Source organism: Gracilinanus agilis, chromosome 6, assembly GCF_016433145.1.
Source record: "Gracilinanus agilis isolate LMUSP501 chromosome 6, AgileGrace, whole genome shotgun sequence".
Lineage (NCBI taxonomy): Eukaryota > Metazoa > Chordata > Mammalia > Didelphimorphia > Didelphidae > Gracilinanus > Gracilinanus agilis.
Window position 1 is genome coordinate 167,692,362 of NC_058135.1, and position 18,353 is coordinate 167,710,714.

General features: G+C 34.2%; 1 protein-coding gene across 1 annotated transcript in view; it reads right to left on the minus strand.

Annotated features, from left to right (window-relative positions):
- ATP10D (ATPase phospholipid transporting 10D (putative)) overlaps positions 1–18,353 on the minus strand; it is a 76,520-nt gene that overhangs the window by 46,370 nt on the left and 11,797 nt on the right. Inside the window, exons 2-8 of the mRNA XM_044680048.1 lie at positions 15,786–15,980; positions 6,417–6,621; positions 5,241–5,326; positions 3,217–3,323; positions 2,783–2,914; positions 2,193–2,320; positions 1,847–2,099 (exon numbers count right to left, since the gene is read on the minus strand). Of these exons, the coding sequence (XP_044535983.1) occupies positions 1,847–2,099; positions 2,193–2,320; positions 2,783–2,914; positions 3,217–3,323; positions 5,241–5,326; positions 6,417–6,621; positions 15,786–15,980 (1,106 nt within the window). The remainder of the gene's footprint in view (positions 1–1,846; positions 2,100–2,192; positions 2,321–2,782; positions 2,915–3,216; positions 3,324–5,240; positions 5,327–6,416; positions 6,622–15,785; positions 15,981–18,353) is intronic.

An 18,353-nucleotide genomic window follows, 5' to 3' on the forward strand; every position in this document is an offset into this window, starting at 1 on the left:
CTCTCTCTCTCTCTCTCTCTCTCTCTCTCTCTCTCTCTCTCTCTCTCTCTCTCTCTCTCTCTCTCTCTCTCCTGATTCTGTGAGTCAACAACTGGCCTTTCATGTATTTTTCCCCATTTTAGTAGATTTCACTTTTGCAGCTAAAATATATTGAACTCCAAAATATGATATGTCTGGAGAAATCTTGTTAATAGAATGTTATCATGGCTTCTACCTGTGTCTCTGGCCTTACTTTCCTCCTTTTCTATAATCCTCCATTCTGGCCAAACCAGTCTACTCCTTATTCTACAAACATGCCATGGGCATTCTTTCTTTCACTGGTTTATTTACAATTCTCCTTCACTATTTTCTATATATTAAAGCCTACCTTTAGCATGTGGCTCTCTTTGACCACTCCATTTCTAGTGATTTCTCTCTTTAATAAATTCTTATATTATTGGCCTCTAACATTTATCTGGCATTTGCTGTTCATGACAGTTACAGATACTTGAAGCCAGTGGAAACTAGGTTGAAATCTTGCCTCTGATACACAGACTGCTCTCACATGTTCCAGGCAGAGAATACTTGGCCACTAATATTAAACAAGACAAAACTTTTGGAACTAGTCCTATAATTCTAGTTGAATAACAAAGTTTAGTTCAAAGTATAGTTTCTTTACAGATCTCAATGTAAGAGAAATATTTCTTGCTTTCCTCTAGATACTATGCAGACAGTAAAAAAATCAAAAACAAAACAACTAAATGAGGAACTGGTCTTCCCTCTATTAAGGAGCTCATGTTGGGTCTCCATTTTACCAATTAAATTCTCCAATTTTTTCCTTCATACATCATTCCCAAAACATTCCCAACATAGGAATTAGGAAGTGGGCTTGTTACAATGGCATATAGCTGGTAACCCTTTTTAAAGTGCTTGCAACAAAATAAATGAAATCACAGTTTCCTAAAGGACTGAAGTAAGTATTTGAAGACATGAGAAGGGAGAAAAACTTCCCAAGATATCTCACAGAATCTGTCACTAATGTGGTAAGTTTGCTGTAGTGCTCAATGTCTTGTCCCATTGGCTCACTCATACTAAGAGAATCTGGTAGATGCCAGGGTCATATAATTTTTTTTAATCTCCATTTGTTTTATTCAATAATTTTCCTTTTAATTCTGAACTTAATAAATACCAAATAAAATAGACATTTCTATACAACAGAAGATTGTACAGGAAAATATGGAATTCCCATTATACATAGCTTGCTTTTCTTTTAAATATATGATAAACTCAGCATATGACTTTCAAAACTGTTGTACTTGTCTTCAATGCTCTGGCCTTCCTTGTTTTCTTTGATGCATTAAAAAAACAAAAACAAAGTGCCAATGAACCTCTTTCTTTTTCTTTTTATTGCTAGCTTATCCTTATTCTCCCACTTCCTCCAACTCACCTCCCCTCTTCCCATTTAGAAAAAAAACCAAACTTAAGTACTTTTACTGAGTACACATTTTGGAGGAAAGCAAATTCCTACATTTTCCTTGTTTGAAAATTTATGACTTATTCTAGCTCTTAATTATCTAAGGAAAAAGTTGTATTCATTTAATCTTCCGTTATTTTCTTTGTGACAATACCAACACGACTCATTTACTTTTCTTAAAAAAAAATTCTACCATATTGTGTTAGGATCTTTGCTTTGAATGATCAAATTTTAGAGTGAAAACATCCTAGTTGTCAATAAAAATATTTTTGGTAGATTGCAGTCGTTTAAGTGCAATAAGCAAAAAATATCTCTGCAAAGAAAGGATAAAATAACAATCAATATTTGTGAAGGCAGCAACAAAGGTATATGCATATGATATTGAATACCTACCATTTTCTTCATGGCAATAATCAAAACCTGCAATACTACATCTCCGGAAAACCATTTTGTTCTCAGTGAGGGTTCCAGTCTTATCAGAGAAAAGATACTGTATCTGCCCAAGATCCTCAGCAATGTTCAGTGCCCGGCACTGAATGGTAGAATCCATTTTCTCATTATAGAAATCAATGTCACTTTGAATAAAATAGATTTGGCCTAGCTTGACAATTTCAATGGAAACGTAGAGAGAGATGGGGATCAATACCTATCAAAGCAAAGCAAACAACAGTAAGAACCTGAGGGAAGTAATTTGGCAACAACATGATTTTATATTCATAGGAGGTAGGAGAGATGTTACCTGTAATAAAATAATCATGGTCCAAAACATATAGAAACCTGCTAGTGCTGGTGATAAATTGTGTCCATCAGCTTCAGGCACATTAAAAAATGGAATAGCTTCATAGTAGCTCAACCAGACTCCATGACCTTTAAAAAAATGTACATGAGAAGAATTGGACAGTTCCTTTACAGTTCTTCATTGCTGTCCTGAACCTCAAAGATAAGAGACTGGATTTTCTCCCAAAGAATACAAAGGAGGAAAAAAGCAAATTTTTTTCTGTGGGTTTGTCTCCTGAATCAAGTTTCCAAAGTTTTGCCCCTACTAATACATGGATTTACTGAATGCTTTACTTTGAATCTTCTAGGATCAAAAAAAAGAAAAATCTAATACTAGGAAAGAAAAAGAATTACCGTGACTAACAAGATATTTTAAGAGATGAAGATTCCACAAATGCAAAAATAACAAGAATTCTCAAATAGCACATTAAAAAAATTTTTAAACATTCATTTAGAATACTTCCTTGAAGATGATCATTTATAGACATGGCACTTATTTTAAAAATGGACAAAAATTGCTTAACATGACCAGAGGGAACTACATCAACTTACCTAATGCACCAGTAAAGCACATTGAGATAAGAAGCAGGACACACCAGAGGATGTCGGTGTTCGCTCTTCTCTCTAACTTACTACGCTTATAACGAGGCCCGCTGTTGTTGAGCATTGCTTTAGTTTCATGACCTGGGTAGACAAGAGAGGATATTTCATTGTTCCTGGTAGACAGAAGTCAAGTACAGATACAGCAATCAGAAAATGGTCTTTCACCAAGACCTGGCAGGTAACAGCAAAACAAACAAAAAAACCTTTCTTAATTCTGCTCTCTCCAAACTCATTTAGGAAAAGATGAGCCAGAATACGCAGAAAATATCCTTCTATTTGGCAGAATGATATTTGAACAATTGCACTTTAGATCACAAAAGCAAATTTAAAAAATTAGTTTTTATAATACATGGGAGAGAATCATAACAAAAAGTTTTACCAACCTGCATAAACCACAATGCCAACAACAGCCTCTGTATTTCTAATGGTGCATCCTCTAAGTAATAAATTTTCTTTACTGAGACCAATTCGTTCCTTGCTTGGATGTTCTCTATAAGAAGCATAACACATGAATTGCTTTTAAACATCAATGACACTGAAAGTGATATTCCAATAGCAGGTTCTAACTAGTCTTTGGTATATTCAAATTTTATTTAACACATAGTAAAGAACCTAGAAAGAGTCAAGGTTCTTAAATTCCAACCCGAAGAAAACACATAAATTACTCAGCCATTTGTTTTCCCTAAATCAGGGTTACTTGATTTATTCTGAAAATTGATTCTTTATAATCTCTCTTATTCACTATTGGCACATTTCTCTTAATGCACAGACATACTATTGGAAAAAAGTCAAAACCATTCACAATTTATAATCAGAAAAAAGCTCATGTTTATAAATATATTTAAGTTCTTGTGAAATCTTGCTTAACTTTAGGATTCAAAATGGAGTTTCAAAATTTGTTGCTATTTTTGCTATTCGTTAGAGAAAAGTCCATAGCCATTGTCAGTGATACAAGACAACCTTGCACATTGAGAATCCAACTATATCTTTTATCATATAGTGTAAACCCTGTTGAGAAGATTTAATATCAAAACGAGGGGGGCAATTCACAGATTGTTCAACTAAATCTGAAAATTTACAGAAATGGTAGATGAATTTGAATATTTGTTTTATACACACACGTGTATATGCATAAATGTACATGTACAATATATATACACAGAATGTTGGTTTTGGTTCATTTCAATCATATTAAACTCCTTGTTTTCCCATTTGGTCTTTACTTGGCAAAAATACTGGAGTCATTTGCCATTTCCAGCTCATTTTATAGATGAGAAAATTAAGGCAAACGGGAATAAATGATTTGCCCAGGGTAAAACAGCTAGTAAATGTCTGAGGCTGGATTTGAATTCAGATCTTCCTCTCTCCAGGCCCAGTACTCTGTCCACTGTGCCTACATATATACAAACTTAGATATGTTTTCAATTTAAATATTTATAAAGTACTTTGTGCAAGGCACAGTGCTAGGTTCTGAGACACAAAGACAAAATAATAACTGCTTTTAAAGAACTTCTATTACAAAATGCAATAAGTACAAAAACGAGGACATGGGAATGAAGAGTGTAAGATGGAATAATATGACATAGGTTTGAAAAGGTAATCTGGAGTCAGATTTTGAAGGGTTTAAAATATACTAAATAAAGTTTTTATTTTAGACTAGTGGCCATAAAGAGATACTATAGTGGAATAATACAGTGTTTAGGAATATTATTTTAGAAACTATATGGAGGATGGGTTGAAGAAGCAGGAAAAATAAGAGGATACTGTAATAGTCCAGGTGAGAAGTGATGAGGGGATGAACTAAGATGCTGGCCCCATGAGTAGAGAGGAAACATGTGTGCTGTACAGACTTCGATATCCTTGTCCTTAAATCAATGACATTACTTTCAGGTATTCTTTGAAATGAATGTCTCCTCTTTTTTAAGGGACAGGTTTAGATCTGTGATTTCATTGGCATAGAGGAATCCTGGATGAAGAGACTCCTTTTACCCATGCAGGTCTGTTCCTCTTCTATGACTTAGAAAGTTGCCCAGAGCACAGAGGCATCAAATATGGCAGCCATGGTCTTGAACCCTTAAGAGTGGCCAGTACCAGATCAAATGAAATTGGGAAATAAAATTCAACAAAATAAATAAATATACAATAAAACATAGACAATCTTAATTTATGGTTTTTTAAGTCGACATCTACCTGCAGGGATCTTTACATATATTTTATGTTCTCTCTTTCCATTTGGGTTTTATAGCACTGAGCTGGGTTAGGTAATTTGCCAAAGATTACAAAACCAGGAGGTGTAAGAGGTGAAATTTAGCAGAGCTCTCTGTGCCTCCTTCTCATGACACAGATAATCCCAAATTCCTTCTGCCTCTCCCTTTCCTCCCAATAAAAATATTCCTGAATTACTTACAGAAACCCTCGAAATCTGTTGAGATCATTATTAGGACTTTCACATTCTATTCGACTAGAAAACTTCTCAGGATCAACTTCAGAGTCCTAAGTTCACAAAACAAAACAAAAATCAATTCTGCTCTAAAATAGTGAGATATGTAAGCACTCTATTATTCTACAGTTATCACATTTACCCAGAATCCTAGGAAGCATTGAGGACAAATGCTGATAATTCTGCATTTCCCCAACGACCTCATAATCTGATGTCATTTTGCCTTTCTTAGCACAGCACATAGTAGGTATGTAATAATCACTGATTTATTGATTCCTTTCTAGTCTTACCCTCCACGACTCTCCTCAATGTACTAGATGCCCTATCCATTTTGGAATACTCACCACTTTCCTTAGGTGCCCTTAATAACACATACTTGAAAACCAAACTCAAATCCTGCCTTCTTAAGTAATCTATCGCTGAATTGCAAAATGCCAGAAAACAATTGTCAAAAGTTATTTCTACATGCAATTGAAAAATTAATGAAAAAAGGATTCTGTACTTAGTCCAAAAGGGCTCGCCATAGAGTTCCAGTATTTTTGTGGTACACTTCAGATACCATTCAATTCTCATATAATTTTTCAGGAACATATCCATTAGTATCACCAAATCATAGGCTTAGAGGTGGAAAGATATATAAATCTCTCACTTCCCAGATGAAAAACCAAACATTAGAAAGATTAAGCAACTTGTTCAAGGTCACAAAGGTATTAAGCAAGAGATAATATTTGAGCCAAGGTCTTCTATGTCTTGGTTCTGAACTTGAGTCAGAAACAACTAGATTTAAATATATCAGATACTCAGCGTAATTTCTCTGTGTCTTGGTTTTCTTATATGTAAAATGAGTGAGATTGAGAACTTCATATCCTCTTTGGTCCTTTCTAGCTCTAAATCTTGGAACCTATGAAATCTGACTTTTTGCAGAGTGCCACGTTATTCACTGTGTGAATCAAGGTTTGCCTGTATTGACATTTCAACTCCAGAAAAGCTCTTAAACCTTCTGAACTTGTTTTTCCAGCTGCCAGGAAGTAATAAGCCTGCCAGTCCATACATTGTGAGAACTGATTCATTTATCCTGAACCTGAAAGAACACAGGTATTGTGAATTAACAAGAAGTTCCTCATTAGGAATTCATTACTTCACCTGCTCTGCATATCCTCGAACCACCTCCCTCTGTTTTAAATTGCTTTCTCCATCAAGACCAGAAGTCTCAATGTGACAGATTCCATCTGGATCAGTGGAAAACAGCAAGACAATATCTGCAGGAATGATCTCATTGCAGGAAAGGCGAATAAAGTCTCCAACGGTGACATCTTTCCAGCACCGTTCTATGTACTTCTTATCTTTCCTAAAATTTAAACATGTTTAAAAGAAAATAAATCAAACTTTAAACTCAATAAAAACATGCTTCTTAATTAAAAAAAATCTATTTTCAAAGGCTAGGAGAGAGCTTCATATGTTAAACATAAAAAGGAAGACAGGATTATTCTACTCTACTTTGAGCATGTAGGAAATAAACAAATACTTTTCAACTTCCTTCCTCTCAGGGAACTTAAATTTAACAACATGGGAAGTCAAACTGGGAAATGAGTTAAAATCATCATTTATTTTATTTTTATTTTTATTTCCAAGTAACTATCACCACAGCATACCAGTACATATTAAATGTATAATGATGAATGTAAAAAATGTAATTCAAAATAGAGAACCGAGCTGGGGGAAGATGAATCAATTAATCCTTTGTCATCACTATGTAGATGCCCTTAACAGAATTTAGTTTTAACAAATAATTCTTATAGGTGAGTCATAGGGTTTATTTCCTGTGAAAAATACATTTTCCACATTCCACTACTGATTGAATTCCTGCCAAAGAAAAGACATGGGGATGTATGGTAGTGGTAAAGAAAGTGGACCTCAGAGACAGAAAGACCTGAATCCAAGTCTTGCCCCTGGCACACACTGGCTGTGTGACCCTGGGGCAAATCATTTAACCTGCCAGTACACTACAACTCCCCTCCCTAGAGGCTCCATCAACCCCAGGCAACTCTCTAAGATGCAGAGCAGGCACTGCTTTTCATTTTCATTCCTCACTGGGTGTTTCCAGTGAAATTTCAGGTCTGAATCAAAACAATAATGCAGAAAATCTAGCAAAAAACCACAGGAGGAATTATGTTCAAGTAGCATTTTTCTCATAGTGGAATGAGGAAGTGCATCTGAAAGAATAGGTCTCATTATTTAGGTAATGGACACTCTATGACAAACAATATAATTTCTAAATTTGATTGCAGGCTTCTTCCAACATCTTTAAATAAAATTGGAGTTTGCTTCAATTTTTTAAAACCCTTATCTTCTGTTGTAATATAAATTCTAAGACAGAAGAGCAGTCAGGGAGAGGAAATCTAGGTCACAAGTCTTGGCCAGGGTCACGTAGCTAGGAAGTTATCTGAAGCAAAATTTGAACCCAAATCTCTGATTCTAGGCTTTGGGCTGTATTCACTGTGTTACCTAGTTGCCTGTGAGGCTTTTTAAAAATGCAAACCCCTTCAAGTTATTAAATTTATGGGATTAAATACTCAAGTTTCATATCTAATTAGCCTAAACGCTATTTGTACCTAGGAAATTTTAGGAAAACATCATGTATAGAACATGGACTCAGTCAAAATGGCACATTAGCCAACAAAGTATGCATTTTCTCAGTCAATATTTTATATTGACAATATGAAAACTGAATGACAATTTTAAAAACTCAAATTTTGATGATACACACATTAAGGCAGCAAAAGATTTTGCTTTAAATTTAGGAAGCAATTCCAAAATTTCAGAGTCAGATTTAACATTTAAGCAAGCTATATTAAAAAGTGCTTTCAAATAGTCGAGCCTATTTTGCCCTGTTTTTATCTACCATCCAAACAACTAAATGCATGGAAGGAAAAAAGAATGAATGAAAGAAAAAGGAAGGAAGGAAATGGTATTTATTAAGTGTTTATTATGTAGGAGGTAGTTACCTGACTTCCGAGTATTATTATAACCCTAGATTTAACCTCAAAAATCTCCTCGATTTTCCCAAAGAAACTCCTTCCTTTCCTCTATCTCTATATGAAGGACATTAGGAGAATCTAGAGCAAGAAGATGCTGGTTTGAAGAAGAGGCCATCAATTTTCCTGAGGAGAAAAACGGAGGAAGAAAACATCTAGCACTAGAGGGAGGGTATTTCAGGGTTCATAGAGCTGAGGCTCATAGATTTTAAACTGAAAGGTTATCCTATTAGTTATTGAGCTTAGAGGTTGTTGTTAGCATTAATAATGAAAGGAAATGCCAAGTTTCAATTAGATGTGACTGAAAATAAAGATGTAATTTTTTTTCAAGTTTCCTTGAAATTTGTCCCAAGTTAAGAATCCTAACCCCCTTGTCTTTGATAATGATTTCCTCTGGGATATGCCAGCATACTTAGAACAAAACCTCTACCTGCTTATGACTTTATTATAGGTTAATATCTGTATCCTAAAGGCCAAACATTTTTTTCCCAAGAAGTAGTTGAGTTTAAGAATTTTTTCCCTACATTGTTTCTTTTAAAATGTATAGGAAATTTTTCTATCAAGAAACTAGTATAACATTCAAATGAACCAGCTCATTCATTTAGTTAATAACTGGATTTAAAATTTTAAAAAAATCTTTGCTAGCCAAACAAACACCATTTGGATTGTTTTAGACCAGTGATGGTGAACCTTTTAGAGACCAAGTTCCCAAACTGCAACCCTCACACCTGCAAGTGAGCTTCCCCCTTACCCCAGACAGGGGAGAGAGGAAGTGTTCCCATTGGGCTTATAAGCAGAGGGGTGAATGATATAAGAAATGTCCTCAGGTGAGGTGGAAAGGGAGAGGGGAGCAGCCCCCCCCCACCCTGCCAGCATGAGTGCCATAAGTTTGCCAACATGGTTTTAGACTGTCAGTATTTTCATTACTTATATTTCTAAAGTAGCAACTCTTATGGACTGACTAAATATTCCACATTTATTTTTCCCCTTTGTATAGATACTAAATTGACTAACTATATAAATAACTAAGTATGTTAGTAAACTTCTTAAATAGGATGGATAAACTTAGGCTTTAATTTATTGAATGATTTCACAACTAGGTTCTTCCTTTCTCTAAAAGACAAAAATAATTGACAAATTTTCAATGAACTTTTCTATCAAATCATAATGTTTTATGATCCTGTTATTTCATTTTTAATGACAGAGCAAAAATTACAATTGGTTCTCAAATAATTTCTTTGTTACTGTATAAGAAATTAAGTTAATGAATATTTAAATCATTTAAATTAATGAAGCATTATTTTTACAATTTTCATCTTTACATATGGTAATGTGTAATTAGAATTTTCTTCCCAGGACTCTCTTTCCCAGCTTCCCATTTTTGTTCTTACATTACATGCTTACGCTTTGAAAATAAAGTTGTGGGTTTAACTTTTCCCTCTCTCTCTGCTTGTGAGGAAAGGCAGTTGTGGAGGCGGAGTGAGAGTCAGGCAGGAGAATTTTACCCATGTGTTTTTACCTAGGCTTTATACTTTTGTTCTTTTATTTCTTATATTTCAAATGATTAATAATAAACCTTATAAAATATAATACTTGGAGTTAATGGACGTTAATTTAAATTTAACAGTAATAAGTATTCTGAGAAAAAACTTTTTGAGGAAAAAGCAATTTTTTTACTCTGAAATACCAAAAAGAATGTTTTTAAAACATAAAAGTTCAAGGCATTGAAAAGACCTTAAAGATGTGGGAAAATTGAGACACTAAAGCATTGTTGGTGGAGTTATGAACTGATACAACATTTTGGAGAGCAATTCAAAACTATGCCCACACCCAAAGGTTTCTAAAGTTGTTTATATTCTTTGACCCAGAACTATTACTAGTAGGTCTGTATCTCAAAGAGATAAAAAACAAAAAGGAAAAGTACCTATCTGTACAAAAAATATTTATAGCTGCCACTTTTGTGGTAGAAAAGAGTTGGAAATTGAGGGGGACATCCATTAATTGGGGAATGGCTGAACAGGTTGTGGTATATGATAGTGATGGAATACTATTTTGCTATAAGAAATGGCAAGCAGGATGCTTTCAGAAAACTTGGAAAGACTTTAATTAACTGAATGCAAAAGGAAGTGAGCAGAACCAGGAGAACATTATATATAGCAATAGCAATACTGGATGATGATCAACTGTGAAAGATTTAGCTATTCTCAGTAATTCAATAGTCCAAGACAATTCCTAAAGACTTATAATGAAAATTGCTACCCACCTCTAGAGAAAGAACTGATGGAATTTAAATGCAGATCAAACCATACTTTAAAAAAATTATTTTTCTTACTTTTTTGTAAACTGTTTTCTTTTACAATATAACTAATATGGAAGTATGTTTTACATGACAACACATGTGGAACTTCTATTAAATTGGTTGCCTTCTTAATGAGAGAGGAGAGGAAAGAGAGGAAGAAATTTTTGAACTCTAATTTTTAAAAAAGAATGTTTAAAATTGATTTTATGTGTAACTGAAAAAATAAATATGTTTTAAAAATATTCCTTGGGGAGGGGGAAGAAAAAGAAAAAGAAAAGAACCTTGAGAGATTATGTAATTCATTTCCCTTCCCTTATCTTTAAGCAAGACATTAGAGAGGCAATAAGTATCTATACCATCACCTTTTCAGTGATTAAGTTTGTGATCTGTTTTCTCAACTACTTGCTCTTCACATATCTAATCAGTTGCCAAACTCTCACATATGTTCTGTCTTCTAAGTTTAAATTCTATTTTCTTCCATGCTCGCTACAATCTAGTCATACTGGCCTACTTGCTGTTCCTGCAACATAATACTTTTTTCTCCCATCTCCACACCTTTGTACTGCATTCCCTCTGCACCCCCTCCAAATTTCCTACTCTTAGAATCTTTGGCTTCCTATAAGACTAAGTTTAAATTTAACCTAACCTCCCTTTCTTGTTCCCTTTCCTTTGTCATTTCCTCTCCAGCCCCAGTACCATCTCTTCTAAGGTTCCCTTCTAACTGGTCTGCATTTATCTTATATACCTTGATTTATACATGTTATCTACTCAATTAGAAAATCAGTTTCTTGAAGAAAGGATTTTGTTGTTGGGTTTTTTCCTTTGGATCCTCAGGGCTTAGCATAGTGTCTGGATTGTAGCCAGCACTTAACAAATGCTTACTGATCTTGATTTATTGGCTGCAGTCTAAACTTCAGCTAATGGATCTGGTTGGAGATGAGGAGAAAAGCAAATAAAAGTTTAAAGTATTAGCACTACAAAATTAGTATCATCTGATTAGTACCAGGCTGATAAATGCTCGTCATTGACTTTGACAATCATAATTTTAAATTTAATCTGCAATATTAACACTTTCTCCATCACCTTCTCATCCACAAAACAATAAATCAAGCCCTGATTTCTCTGCTGATTTCCAAGGTGTAAACACTGACACTGAAAATTTAACAACTGTCTTTCTCCAATCTGTACAATCAGGCTCCAACACACCTCTGGTTCTGGAACCTGTAAGATAAGCTGTTAATCATTTGGAAAACATGGCTTCCTAGAATGGATCATTCCCCAAATATTCCTGATAGTTGAAGTAGTATTATATAGCTTTATGAGTTGAAGTTCCCCTCTAGATAAAGACTTAGTGTTTAATAATAAAGATATGTACATTAGCTCTGGAACAGAGTCAAACAATTTTGAATGAATGTTCTTGGTTTGCATAATACACCAAAAATTGCAAACGTTTTTTAATTCATGGAAAAAACCTGGAGGTTCATCTTAAAAGTAGCTATAGTTTGATCTTTGAATATAATATTGAATACATATTTTCATAGATAAATACATATTATAGGCTATGGTTCTAAAGATAATTATCATATTGATGATTAAAATATTTTGTTAGTAATTGTACTTATTAATTTTCATAGTACCTTGTTTAATAGATGTTTGAGAACACTAAAAAGACCCAATAATACTCCTTTATTGTGCACATGCCTGACATCATAAAGAATAAATTCAAAGAAATTCCTGGCCTCTAGAAACTTATAATTAGATGACAATCCTCCCTGGCTAATAAGTTCATCACACATAATTGTTCTATCGTATGCAATAACATCAAAAGGTTATTACTCTCTTCATCCTATTGCCTCTTCACGTTTATATATCTAACTATATAATAATATAATATCTTTAAAGGATGGGAAATGGGAAAATAATGGTAGTACTTATTATTGACATAATTAGGAAAATACAAAATTCAAAAGAGCAACTAATAGAGCAAAGATTGGCATAATAATGGAATGCTCAAGCATTTCCTTACTTGGCTGTCCTCTTAAGTTTCTGCCAGGCTGTGTAATGATTTCATAACTTTACTCTTTTAAACTATCAGAAATTAGAGTCTGATTATTTTGGTCTTTGATTGCTTTTTCTCTTTCTAAGAATGTCAAAATGTGAAAGAACACAACAGGTATCATAGTTAAGGCATTCGTTTTCTGTTATCATTTGGAAATAGGGGATTTATACCATTTTGAATCAGCTTCCTTTCCTCTCACCCATTCTTTAGCCTTCCACAGCCTGGCACTCAATTGTATTTTTCAAAATTCTTAACAATTTCCTAATAGTTATAGCTGATTGTCTTTTTTCAATCTTCATCCTTCTTGACCTTTCTGCTTGATTTGACACTGTCAACACCCTATCTGTCATTTTTAATACTCTCTCCTCTTTAGATTTTCATAAACCTGCTGCCTCCTGTCTTAACTGCTTTCTCACTCTCCTTTGGTAGCTTCATGATGTCCTAAGCCCTTGTGGTAGGAGCTCAGGGTAAGGATTGGCTCACATACATTTAATTATCATCTCTATACATATCATTTACGGATCTATATTTTCAACTCTGGTCTCTTTCCTCAGTGCCAGGTGTTCATTGTCAGCTACCTGGACATTTCAAAAAGGATGTTAAGAATTTATCCTTAGTATGTCCAAAATGAAACATATTATCTTCACATATCCTCTTCTCCTCTGAACTTTCCTATTTCTTACTAAGGAACCACCATTCTTCTCTTCTTCCATATTAATAATCTCAGTAATATCCTCAATTTTTCACTCTCTAACCTCTCAAGTCCAGTTATCGAATTTTGATGCTTCCACTTTCACAATATTTATTGCTTTCATCCATTATCTCTAATAAAACAGTCATCTCCTTAGTTCACATTTTCACTGCACCTCCTCAGGACTATGCCTCTTTCTGTTCTTGAATCCATCATGCCCATAAATGCAAAGGTGATTCTTTTCATTATGTACAGAGAGCAGTGTCCCTCCTTTTGTTCATAAAGTTCTTCCTCTTTATCTCTGCTTCAGAAACCTCCTCTAGACTTCCAGATACATCTCAAACATCACCTGCAACATGTAGCCTTTTTTGATTATTTCCCAACTGTTAATACTCTCCCCTCCCCTATGTTTTCTTAACTACTTTGGATTAATTTTGTATTTATTCTCTATTTATTCTGTATAATATAGAGAGCATGTATAAAATACATGTGCACATGTATTGTACATGTTTTCTTTATTCCTCCACCCTTGAGAGTACAATTTTTTCTTTTATCTTTCTATTCCCAGCACAATGCCTGACACATAATCTGCATTAAATAAATTATTGCTTTATTGATTGATTCGTGCCATCTTTAAATTTCATTTCACAGATCACTAAAGCCTTACACTCTATCTGCATATCCACCAGGGTCTACTCTCTTTCTTCTCAGCCCTGGATTAAATGTCTGCTTGTGACAAATAGTGATAATAAGAGAATCAATATGCCAGATGTGTTGGGACTTGATATATTCAGAATCCAAGATATCTGATGAGCCAGAAAAAATGTCAATAAACCAATTTAAATGTCTATTAGCCATGAGACAGTCCTCCACTGCTAAGGATTTTATATTTTACTATATATGTTCTATATTTATATTATACTATAGGAAAAAGAGCTTTGATCAAAGCAGTTACAGGGTTTGTGAATGGAGCTCTAGGACAATAAATTGTCATACTCTTTCTAAGAACAGTGCTAATATCAATTTCATTATTGTTCTTACAGCAAGATTAAGAAGTGAGGAGTGAGGAGTATCCTGTCATCTGCTGTTCTGTTACCCATGAATTATAATTGCCCATTTTCCATTTCTTGCTCAGGGAATATATTGTTAAATTCCCAAATGAGCTTATTAAGTGCTCATTCATTCTGACTAGAAATGGAGTTATTGTTATTCACACTAATCAAATGAGATAATAATAATAATAACAGCATTTATATAGCACTTGGTTTGCAAAGTTCTTTACAAATATCTCTTCTTTATCCTCACAATCACCCAAAGAGGTAAGGGCTATTAATGTCCCTATTTTATATATATTTATAATTTTAAAAAGGAATGAAATAAAAGAAAAGAAAAAAGTAAATAACTGTTAGCATCAAGTGTAGGAACCTTTCTTCATTATTCCTCTTTGTCAAGAAATAATATTTCCAACATTTAAAAAAAACATATTCCCATTTTAGAGATAAGGAAATGGAGACAGACAAAAACTAAGTGATTTGCTTAGGGTCACAAAGCTTTTAAGTGATTGGGGCCAGGTTTGGACTCAAATCTTTCTGAATCCAGACCCAGTGCTCTAATCAAAGTGCCACTTAACATATTTAAAGTACTTTGTAAACATTAAAGCACTATATAAATGCTAGCATTATTATCACCACCATTATCATCATCATTATTAATTACCTTATTGACTACACTAAACAATGGAAGATATGGTAAAATTATACTGTGAAATACTGTGAAATAGTCTGATTTTTCAGCATAGTATTGCACCACTGCTCTTCTGTCTAAATTCCTTTGCAACCTGAATATAACATATCCCTCCAGACTCATCAAAATGAATTCCTTTCATGTACTCTACTCTAGATAAATTGGCCTTCTTACTGATCCATCTCTCTTCTCTGTGCCTTTTCATTGGTTTCCTTCATTGGCTTGGAATGTATTCGCTCTTCACCTCTTAGAATCCTTGCTGTTGTTGTTCTCTTGTTTTCAGCTGTGTTTGACTCTTTGTGACCACATTTGGGGTTTTCTGTAAGGTGACAATGAGGAACTCAAAGAAGAACACCTTACAGTCTTGATTCTCAAGCAAAAGATTCAGACTATTAAAGTATAAAGGAAAAGAAAAGAAAAGAACTTCATTACATTAGTCAAATGCAACTTCCCTACATTTTTCTCTCCATAAGTTGGTAAACTAAACTTGGGAACTGTTGGCTTCTTAAGGTCTAGGATCATTCTCCACAGTACTCAGCACACTGGCTTACACACAGAAGGAACATCAACATTTGCTGAAAAACTTGAAGAAACAAAGGAATTTTAATATTTTATACATGAAAAGATCTTGTGAGTGGAAGGATGCTGCATAAAGACTGAAAAGCAAACAATGCATTTTACTTACCTGCTATATACCTTTGTTATTAAGTTATTGATCTGTTTATCTATTTTATATTTTCGATAATCTTCCAAGCCATCTTTAATTGCTATGATTGTGAGGACGACCACAAGAGGAAGCATAGTAATTTCTTTTTGGAAGGCTTCTACAAGGGGGACCCAGTTGAGGACGACTAAAAAGAGGAAATACAAGTTGGCAGCTCTAGAAAAAAACATACACATATGCAAAGAGATGTTAACAAGATGTACTAACAGCAATATCAAAGTTTTCATTTTTAATCACTATTCCAGAGCATTTTTCTTTGATCCTTTTCTACCTGACTAGAAATTTGATACTACAAAAATAATATACAAGAAAAAATGATACTGAAGATTTATTACCCACTTCAAAATCTAGATATTGCCTCTTCTATAGATGTTGATTCTAAAATTAGTATTGGAATATGATTTTGCAACATGATCATTTAATAGAACCAGAAAAATAAGTGATAACTAATAACAAAATAACTGTGATAACTAACAAAAGTGATAACTGATAACAAAACAAGGTAACAACTAACAACGAAAATGAAATGTTAATACAATGTCGCTGAAGTGGGAAATTTTTTGTTTTATTTTTTGACCAGTAATTTTATCACTGTAGGAATCTCCCAGGGAGTAAATTCCCCTTACCAATGCAGATTGGCATCCTCCCTCTGATTTGCAGTCTGAGAGTTGCCATAACTTAAAGAGTTAGTCAAAATCCACCCAGAATTAAGAGCTGCAGACTTTAGCTTATATATATATATACTCATTTTTATACAGGATTTGGTAAAGCATGGTCCTCGAGGTACTCCTCTCCTTTCTAAATTAAATTCTTGCCCTTGACAAGTGATATATAAGTTTTCTATGATAATTCTTGTGGAAATAGCCAGCTCATAGAAAAAAAGCAAAGCACAGAGCCTCTAAATTCAGTCAAATGAATTAAGAAAGACAACTGTGACTTGAGGACTTTAAGGCCTTAGGAGTGAGAAAGGTGGAGGCATTTGTTACAAAACTAAGCAGAAACAGAAAAAAAAATGTACACAATGTCTGTAAGATGGTTGAGGAGTGGGAAGCAGAGAAATTTTGACCTTTTGCTTGTTTCAGACCACATGAACCTTAGGTACTAAGTAGGAAAAAGTGTTTATAACAAAATCTGGACACAAGCTACTTCTCAAGATTGAATGTGCTGTAGTGCTCTTTACCCTGTTGGATGGGGAAAGGGATGAATATATTATAGATTTCCATTCAATCTGCGCAAACCTCCATGGTTTTGGAAATAGTATCATATCAATATATATAGACACAATTTACCCCACGAACCACAAAGGAAAATGATTTTAACTTGTTCTTAACTTCTCTCTCTCTCTCTCTCTCTCTCTCTCTCTCTCTGTCTGTCTCTCTCTCTCTCTCTCTTCCTCCCCCTACAATCTCTCCATTTTTATTATTGTCTATGAAATACATTCAAGTCATCTTTACCCTGAATATCTTATCTGGTTATTGTCAGTCCCTTGAGTTATTGTATATCAGAAAATATTAGAGGCTATCTCATCAAAATCATATACAAGTGAGAATGCCTTCTGCATATAATAAACCTTGAAAATGGTCAGTTAGCCTTTTTTTTCAAGATCTTCAGTGGCAGGGAACCAACTATTTCCCTAAGAGACCTCTAGCTCTTAGAAAGTTTTTCCTTGTATCAAATACAAATCTGGCCTTTAGATAATTTTTTTTCCTATTTTACCCTTTAGAATCAAGAAGAACAATTCTCAATCTTCCACAAAATGGTAGACCTTCAAAAACTTGCAGGTAGCAATCATGTCTCCTATAAGTCTTCTCTAGGATAAATATCCCTATCTCCTTCAATCAACTATATGTCATGATTTTGAGGGCATTCTTTATCATAAGTTCACATCTACACAGTTGGAATGGACCTTATGGTTCCTATATAATCAAAGTTGTTGTTAGGCACTGATTCCAAACTCCTCATTTTATAGGTGGCAGATGAGGAGACTGAGACACTGAGGAGTTACGTGACTTGCCCAAAGTCACACTAGTAAGTGTCTAAGGCAGGATTTGATCCCAGATTCTCTTGGCTACAAGTGCAGTATTCACAATGATAGCTTGCTCACTCACCACTGGGGATGTTCCATTAGAATTATAATTAGGGAGTTTTGTGCAGGGGAGGGGAGGAAAACCATCCCTGGATTGGGAACAAAGATTTGGGACATTGGTATAAAGTTGATGAAGGAAGTAAGAAAGGGAACAAAAGTCTACACCACATCCTCTGGTAACTTTCTTTTATCTAATTAATATTGCTACCTCAGTGTTAAGTTTTATTTTGTTCCGTACAGCTAAAGGTTTTCAAGTGCTTTTCTATAAATTCAGTGCCATGGGCCAAAATGGAGGTTGTTTTAATCCAGTTATGGCTCCATTTTTCAGCTTGTTATTGCCTTTCCTAAAAAAAGAAACCCCGAACACTAACTAATTTGCACTAATCTATAATCGAAACTTAGCATTTCCTTCCATTATTTAAATACAGTATATTGGGAAGGGG